The sequence below is a fragment of the Octodon degus genome, unplaced genomic scaffold, assembly GCF_000260255.1.
Source record: "Octodon degus isolate 3935 unplaced genomic scaffold, OctDeg1.0 scaffold00159, whole genome shotgun sequence".
Lineage (NCBI taxonomy): Eukaryota > Metazoa > Chordata > Mammalia > Rodentia > Octodontidae > Octodon > Octodon degus.
Window position 1 is genome coordinate 5,234,180 of NW_004524735.1, and position 9,145 is coordinate 5,243,324.

Sequence of the window (9,145 nt, forward strand, 5' to 3'; positions counted from 1 at the left end):
AATGAGGTGCATGAGTTTGCTTTTTCCAGTGTCAAGGTATATTTTTAACCTAATTATAGGAACCTGCAAGTGTGAGGTCCTGAGTTCAATTCCCAGTACCAAAAAAAATTAATTAAAAAGAGAAAGATACAAAATTCACAATTCTTCTATTTTAGAACTTAAAAACAATTATTTTTACGTCTCAGTAGGATCTATGTATATTCATAAAGATTTTGTAATCAGTGTTATGTGGTCAATCTGGGTTTAGATCCACCTTCACATGGCTGCCTACATTTTGGGCCTCCTGCCAAAATTCTGACTAGCCTTTTATCTTCAGATTCTGACACTCTGGCATGAGATTTCTGTCAGATAGAAACTATAATTGAATAATTATTCCAGCTTGTAGGTGAAATTAACAAAATGCTGATTGGACAAAGGCACCCTCTTAACAGACCATTTATAAATTCATGGCTTTGACATCTGTGTCCTTCTCGATTCACTGCCCAGAATCCATTTGTCGCTAGAACAGCCCACACGGTGAACAGAGATGGGAAATCCTTTATCTCTTTGAAATGCCTCATAAGCTTTTGAATACTAAAGAATAGTACTGAGGTGTGTAAGAACATGATTCCTAGTAACCAGTAGGATTACTGTCTGTACTGAATAACAACACAGTGAAAAATAGAACAGAAAGAAGTCAAAAAAAAGTGTGCTTCTTCCAATGTATTTGAATAAAAAGACTTTGGTGAATTAATAATGATACCAAACCACTTGACATACATGACAGAAAAATGTACTATAAAGTCACCAAACTAGCAGATATGGTGGCATGAAATAAACTTACTTTATGTAAGGAAATCTTTGAGAATGGGACAAAACTGACTTGGAAATTCGATGCATTTATTCATTATTAGCATAAACAGCAAAGCCCACTCCAGCTTAGCTAAAAGCTAAGACGTAGCTGCTTTGTTTTTATTTTTTTCATTTTATGTGTTTGGTACAGGGTCTCACTACGCAGCTTGGACTTGTAGTGATCCTCCTGTTTTCAGCCTCCCCAGAGCTGGGATTACACATGTATACCACCACGCCTAGACTCAACATCTGGCTCAGGGCACTCCAGGGGCAGGGCCAGTGTGGCATGCACTACTGGGATCAAACCCTGGTCCCTAAGTTTGCCAAAGCAGGTGCTTAGTCTGCTGAGCTATCTTGCCGGCTGGATATAGCTGCTTTGAAAACATGTATACTGAAATGAAGTAGAAGGCAGTACCACTATGATATTATTGACCACCACTGACATAATAAATGTGAAAAAAGTAGATCTGAGGAATGAAGTAGATAGTGAATTATGGAAATACTAAGAGAAACCTTTAACACTCCAAACCAGTGTCCATGACTGTTTATATTTGAGACCATCTATGTAGAAGTATAGAAAATATGAAGTACATTAGCAAATACAGAATTCATAACAGAAGAAATTTTTTAATAGCAGACGAGATTTTCCAAAGGCAACTGCAATAGAAAATCCTGGAGAGTGGAGAACACGTGCATGCGTGCTATCTACTGCCCACTCTATTTTCCTGCTGCGCAGGACTGTCTGTGCAGTCCTCCATTAGGTGCCAGCGCTACTTCCCTTATGGAAGCAAGAAATGACAAACACTGGCTTCTCCTACCTCACCGCGGGTTAGGACATGACCACAGCTCCACTAATGATACAACCCAAAAGCTGCAGCTAATTTTCAGAGGCAGCAATGTGTACTGGTGGTGAGATCAGCAAGGTTACCTGTCTGCCAGTGTCCAGCATTAAGGCATTAGTGCTAGAAATGTTGTAAGGTAAATCCAGGTTTTTCTAGCTGCATATATAACTTTTTACTTAGCCTTCTTTTCCAACTCCCACCAAATTTTGTACCTATTCTATGTCTTTAATACAGGATTTTCTGCTTAATAGGGTAGATTTCTATTTCTTTCAATAAGAACTGAGTGACATCAAGAGAAACATACTTAAATTAGTAAAAAGGCATCTCTTCCTATTTTAATTCAAAAGAACCTGACATGAAGCCCAAATATCAAAATTTTTTAATCTAAAACTTCTGGCAGTTGTACTGATCTCTAATAGTGACCTCAAGACTAATAAAGAAGCAATGTTATAGAACAGTTATACTTCTTTTATTTTTCACTTTTTTGGTGGAATTGGAATTTCAGGCCCTCGCACTTGCCAGGGAAGTGCATATTCTACTGAGCCATCTCCCCCGCCCCATAGAATGGTGATACTTGTGCATTACACTGGACAACCGATCTTCGCGTTCTTGACAAGTATAACTCACAGACGCATGTACTCCGAAAGCACCTCTAACAACTTTGGGTTTCTGATGAGGAGGAGGGCGTTCAGTATGTGAGCAATGAAAACACTCTTCTCCACTAATATAAAAAGATTCTACTATTAATAGGCTCTACTATAAAAATTATAATTTTATAAACTATTACTAGTTTTGAGGAAGTTTAAGAGAAAAAAATTAGTTCTATAGGCTCTTTACAGAGTACAACCTCAACTGGTTCCATTCTTGAGTTACTCTGATTAATTAACGGTGAGGCTCTCACAGTGAAAGGCTCATTTTTCCCTTTCATAATTAGAGATACTTTGTGGGGAGGTTTATTTGTAAATAGGAAAAAAAAATCTCATCACTTTCAGATTATTCATTTAAATCTAAATGGATTCTGTTTCCTATTTCATAGAAAGTTACACACAAAAAAATTAAAAGTATATAGCATGAAAAGGTAGAAGCAAAACTTACCTGCAATTGATGGTTTACACAGAAAATTCTAAGATATCTATAAAGCTACCAGAAGGAAAAAAGCAAATTTAAGATCACAGAGCACAAGGTCAATAAAAAAGTTTATGTGTTTATTTCTGTATTTAGGTCAGAGTTTACAGGATCTCACTACGAAGATCGGACTCGTAGTGATCCTCCTGTTTTCAGCCTCCCAAGTGCTGACGTTACAGGAGCGTGCCACCATGCCCAGTGTCAATCGCCGTCTCAGCGCACCTGGGGGCAGGGCCAGCACCACACACTGGGGATGGAATCCTGGCCGCTGTGCTCTGCCTAAGTGGGCCCTTTAGTTGGCTGAGCTATCTGGTCGGCCCTCATTTATGTGTTTGTAACACAGTCAAGCCAGGCATAAAACCTAAAAAATACACTTGCAAGAATGACAAAAAATTTTTTTAAGCATTTAAGAATAAATTTGAAAAATGTACAAGATCCTTATGATAAAAACTGTAAAGCAGTGTCAGGAGAAATTAAATGGAAAAAAGCACAGTCTTCATGGAATGGAAGTCTCAATATTGTTACCAGGCTGATGATTCCAAACTTCACCTATTCATTTAACTCCATTCTTTTATCAAATAGAAACTGACAGATTCTTTTTCTTTAAATGTTTCCACCATGATGAAACTGACAAAGCCTTTATTAAAAGAATAATCAGGACTTAGAAGAAAGCTACAGAAATCAATCTGCATTTAATGTGACTTACTGAAATTTACAGTGCACAATGTATTTTGTAAATTGAATTTCTTTTTTCTTTTGAGGCAGGGTCTGGCTGTGTTGCTCAGCCTACTCTGAACTCCTGAGCTCATGGAGTCTTGCCTCAGCCTGCAGAGCACCGAGACTCTGCGGAACACGGTTTGCTTAAAACCTGCTCAACTGTATGCGGTGCTACGTTGTCGTTAGGCCTATATAAGAGTTTCCATTTTCTTCATCTCTCATCTCTTCAATCAAAATTACTAATATACTGTTATAATTAAGGCTTTATTATGTTTAATATTTGGTAACACTACTCTTACTGCATCCCACCACCTCAAATACTGTTTCTATTTCAAAGGGTTTTTTTTGTTTTGTACTTTTCCATATAAACTGAATTTAATTTTATTTCCTTTTTTGAGAAAGGGTCTTGCTATGCAGTTCAGGCCAGTTTGGAGCTCACTGTGTACCCAACGCTGGCTTTGAACTTGCAAACGGCCTCTGGCCTCAGCCTCTCCAGGGCTGGGTCACAGCAGCATGCCGCCGTGCCCGGGCCATATAAATTTTAGAAACAGCCTGTTTAGAAATGCCTGCCAGTGGGATTATAGCTTTAAAAATTTCACCCTACAAAGTACTCTAACTATATTTTGAAACTAGAGAAGACCATGCAGCAGTTCTCGTGCAGCAATCCACCCTCAATAGGGTAGCATCATGACAGCCATCGATCGACCTGGCATTTTTGGATTCTGTTACATTTTAAATTATGTTTGGAAGAAGTTACATCTTTATGACACTGATTTTTTCCCCAAAACATCGTTCTAATTTTTCATGTATTTAAATCTTGAAGATCATTCACTAGTGACTGCTTGGATATAAGTTTTGATTAGTTTTAATTAAATAGCCTGCATTTTTCAAAAAAATGTTCCAGTTAACTATGAGATAGGAGCATGATTTTTAATCTTCAGCTCTAAGCCCTATTACAAAATATGTTCACTCCAATTCTTCTTTATAGGGTCACTGTTATCATTTGTTTAGATGTGTCTGAATATCCACTGAAATTTAACTGTTAATTTAAAAAACAAACAAACATGGTTCTAGGGTCTGAGAATTGGCTCAGTGGCACAGCACCAGCCTGGTAAACACGAAGTCCTGAGTTCGATTCCCACTACCAACACTCCCCCACCTTACATACACAAAACAAACGAACAATCAAAAAATATAGTTCTATAAGTGAATACAACTGGATATTCTTTTGTGATATACAACTGCTTTTCTTTTTTTGTCTGTGCCACCTTTATCATTACTCATGGTAGGAGATAGAAAACTGTTGAGAATAAAGATCTTAAGGTATTAGGTAAAGTTGTAACTACAAAGTAAGCTATCAAAATGAAAATACAGAGCTTCATATCTGTCCATCTGTCTGTTAATCCATAAAAATAATACAGGGAAAAGGGCTGGAGGATGTAACTCAGTAGTAGAGTGCTTGCCTAGCATGCATAAGGCCCTGGGCTTGCTTCCCTAGCCCTAGTAAGAAATGAAATAAAAACACACAAGGAAAAAGTGAAGGTCATGTGATAAACCACTTCTGAAAAAAGAATTAGTAAGCATGAACAAGATATACTTAACATAGGAGAAAATATAAATGGGTTAAACTCACCTATTAAGAGGAAAAAGAACACTCAAGTGGGAACAAAATGAGGGAGATCCACATGGAACGCAAGGCAAGCCTTCTACCACAGCCACATTAATTCTTACATAGAGAAAGGAAGTCTTTGTTTTTGTCTACTCTCTAGAAGGTCTTTGGGTCTCTGTTTTTAGCAGTATTTACTATCTCCTGCCACCAGGAAAGATAAATACATTTGTTTTTCCCTCCCTCTTCACCTTTTTAACTTACACTTACTATCTTTTAGAAAGATAGCTGTAGCAAGAGCTTTAAAATGTTTTTTAGAAGTTAGGAATTAAAGCATAATTCATTTAACCTGAATGAAAGGGAAATTGTCCCTTCATTTTTTATTACTGGGTATATGTACATAAACTAATCCTTTCTGATTTTGTTCAACCCACTGCTAAAATACATGGAGGAGCTAGCACCACAAGCCTCATCCATTACATTGTTTTCTTTTTTTGTGACATTGGAGATTGAACCCAGGGCCTTCCACCTTGAAATGAATTGTGGACATGGGCACACTGGCTCACGACTGCAGCCCCAGAGCTCAGAGACATCATGACAAGAGGACAGCAAGTTTGAGTCCAGTCTCATCAACTTAATGAGATGCTATGGCTCAATAAACAACACTGGGAAGGCAGCCCAGAGCAAAGGCCCTGGACTTGACTCCAGTACAAAAAAAATTATGGACCCATAATATTTCTATAGTCCTTTTCTCATAATGCTATTGTTTTCTAAAAGTTCTACATCTGTAATTGCTTAGTAAATCTTTATTTCAGAAAAACATAAGAAGCGTAAGTGTCTAAATCAGGCATATTCACATACACAGATAGGTTAAACTATCTTCAGCTCTTCATCACTGATGTTTTCTGCCATTCTATTAACAAACAACATTCAACAGCACCACTCAGAGAAGGGAAATGCTGACTTCGCAGTATACCTCCAGATTACCTTCACACTAACATCAACTGTACAGAAATATGGAGTGAAGGAGCCTTAGAGACCTCCTTTCTTTCTTCGACAATGGAAAATAGTCCTGCCATGGTTTATGTTGCTCTAGGTTCTTAATGAATTTCACAGAGAATTCAATTTAAATGTAGTAAGTTACTAGCGGCTTATCAGTAAGATCAATGAGTACCATTCAGGGAGGTAGAGAAACAGTTATGTGAATCTTTTTTTAGAACTTCATAACACAAGTCAGATTTTTAAAAATATGTTTTAGTAGGGAAATAACAAAATTAAGTAAAAAGAACATGAACACTGGTGTTAGGTAGTTCAGAGTTAAAAAAAAAAAATTAAGGTTTGACCACTTAATGTGTCATTTATGAATCTATTAAGATTCAAAAGGGCTGTGTTTGAGGATTATATCTAATAATGAACAAAGGTAGAGGATATTACTGGACAGCTAGCTGGTAATCAACAAATGATAATGTTCTTATTTTAAAAGCCAAACCTGCATAACTACAGAAACATACAGCCAATTGCAGCAGGGTAAAATACATCTGAAACTTGTAAGCAGGATCATGTCAGAGATCAGAAATGTATCTTGAAATGGTTCTAGAAAAATATAGCAATGAAATGGGCACATTTTGAAAAAGAAAAGCAACAAATTTAAATGGTATTATAAAAACAACTCTAAGGCTGGGGAGACAGTTCAGTAGAATAAGCACTTGCTTGGCAAATGCAAGGTCCTGAGTTCAATCCCTGGTACCACAAAAAAAAAAAAAAAACCTCTTGTTCTGCAGAATTCTGTCTGGGAATGAACCCAGAGCGATTGCTCTGAGCTATGTTTTCAGCCCTTGAGAAAAGTTTCTAGACAGGTCTCACTAAGTTGCCCAGGCTGGGGCTCACCTGTGACCTCCTGCCTCAGCCTCCTTAGCTGGGATCCAGCTCAGGAGGGAGTGTCACCACAGGAAACTTCGCAATAAAGATTTTTCACTTGAAAAAAAAGAATTCTCTGTCTGGGCCTTATTGAATTCTAACTGCACCAAAACTGCCACAGGGACTCCATCGAACAGTGAAGGGCAGGAGGCACAACACGGTTAAGTGTGCGGCTACCTGGCCTCCCTCCTCCTTTCCATCTACGCTAAGGCAGCGCCTACCACCTGTCCTCAGACTGCGAGAACCATTTATCCTGGAACTGAGAGGAGGGAGCTGTGTGAGGAGGCAAGTGAGACAGACAGACAGATTCCATCCAGCTCCAGTGACTCCGCTCCGCAAGCCCTATGCTGCGCCCTCACGTTCCTGCAGCCGTGCAGTCTGCTGCAGTGAGATGAACCAAACCTGACCCTTGCAGACACACACCTATCTCGGAGGCTACAGACCTACTATGATAAAATGTTGTTCAGGCATGACAAAAACCTTCCATATTTCCTGGGATTTATTTAAGTACATGGTCCTCTAAAACCTTACTGGGAAGCAAGCAGTCATTGTTTCAATGTTACCATTAGATCACCGAGAAGCCAGCTTTATATGTTTACTGAAATCATGAACATCTGCCATTAAAGTGAATAATCTCCAAAGTAGCATGAAATATGATACTGGAAAAAAGCCAAGCAGATATCATGAGGATAAAAAATGAAAAGGCATTTGTTAAGTTTTGATTTCACTATTAAAAACTTTCCAAAAACCTAGTTTTAAAAAAACCTTCTAAAAATAAGTACTCTTGAAAACACCATTAATTTGGAGCTCTGCAAATCTCGTGTAATGTTCTGCTTTCAACAATGTAATAAACAGATGTCCTAAGATTTCTTCTAATGGAAACATCTTTCATCTCTACTGGGTAGTCTCTCAGCCATACATACTTCATTTAAAATTCAAAGGTTCATTTGGTTCTTCCAGACTAAAATCAACAGTAAAATTTTATACTCACCCGATCCTCCTTTTGCCAAGTATTTGTTTTTTGCATAAAGGACAGAATCTAACATAGACTCAAAAAGAAGAAAATATCCCTGCATAAAAAGGAAAAAATGAATTTTAGAAATGTTTTCTCATAGGTAAAGATTTTAATACCTCCCTTAATAATTAATAGAACAAGTGGAAAATTAGTGAAGACAGAAATTTTGAGTACTAACCACCCAAATTTTGTTGACTTCTATCATATGTTTTGCTCCCAAATAGCAAACACACCCCCTACCTAAGGGCACACAAATTATTTATCAAGACACGCTGTTTCCTTGGCAACAAAACACAAACTTGTAAGGATTCAAAGAGTAAAGAGTATGTTTTCTGGTGACAATGTAACTGGAGCACAATGTAAACAGAGTTAATAATATATGCCTCTGAAAAAAATTTTTAAAGAGAATAAAAGATAGTAAAAATAATTAGAAACGATACATAATTGCACTATGCAAACTAAGGGAATTCAACAATGGTTGCTGTATTACATAATGTTGTCTTCAAATTACTTGTTTAGATTACCAGAAATAAGTATATGCAAAACTGGTTTTAAAAATTGTAAGAAATTAAAAAGGAAAACTTAAGTATTAACTGCTCCTTTCAATAGACCAGCAATAAATCAGCAGTACAATTACTCAAGCTAATATATATATATATCTTTCCAAGATTAAGCTAGAACAAATTACACTGCTATAAACATGGGTGTATGTATACTGCTACAACATATTTTCACTTCTGAAAAATTACTCAGGAGGAAGGAAACAGCTGGGTTGAATGGGACCTCCAATCCTAGCTTTCTGAGGAATCTCCACACTAATTTCCACCAGGCTACACTCCCACCAACAGTGGAGAAGAATTCTGCTGTCCCCACAGCCTCTCCAGCACTTGTTGATTTCTTGATGATAAAAACATTCTTTCTGGAGTGAGATGGAATCTCAAGGTTGTTTTGCATTTCTCGAATGATTAATGATCAACATTTTTTCTTTTTCTTTTTTTTTTTTAGTTTCCAAATACATTTATTCCAAAGAAAAAGGCTTAAAATTTATCTCTCTTTCTTATACACACTTGAATTATGTTGCCATTAATGTTT

General features: G+C 37.2%; 1 protein-coding gene across 1 annotated transcript in view; it reads right to left on the reverse strand.

Moving 5' to 3' along the window:
* The window catches only part of Prmt3 (protein arginine methyltransferase 3), a 123,508-nt gene that overhangs the window by 45,983 nt on the left and 68,380 nt on the right, over positions 1 to 9,145 (reverse strand). The window contains exon 11 of the mRNA XM_012517258.2: positions 8,030 to 8,108. Coding sequence (XP_012372712.1) covers positions 8,030 to 8,108 — 79 coding nt within the window. The remainder of the gene's footprint in view (positions 1 to 8,029; positions 8,109 to 9,145) is intronic.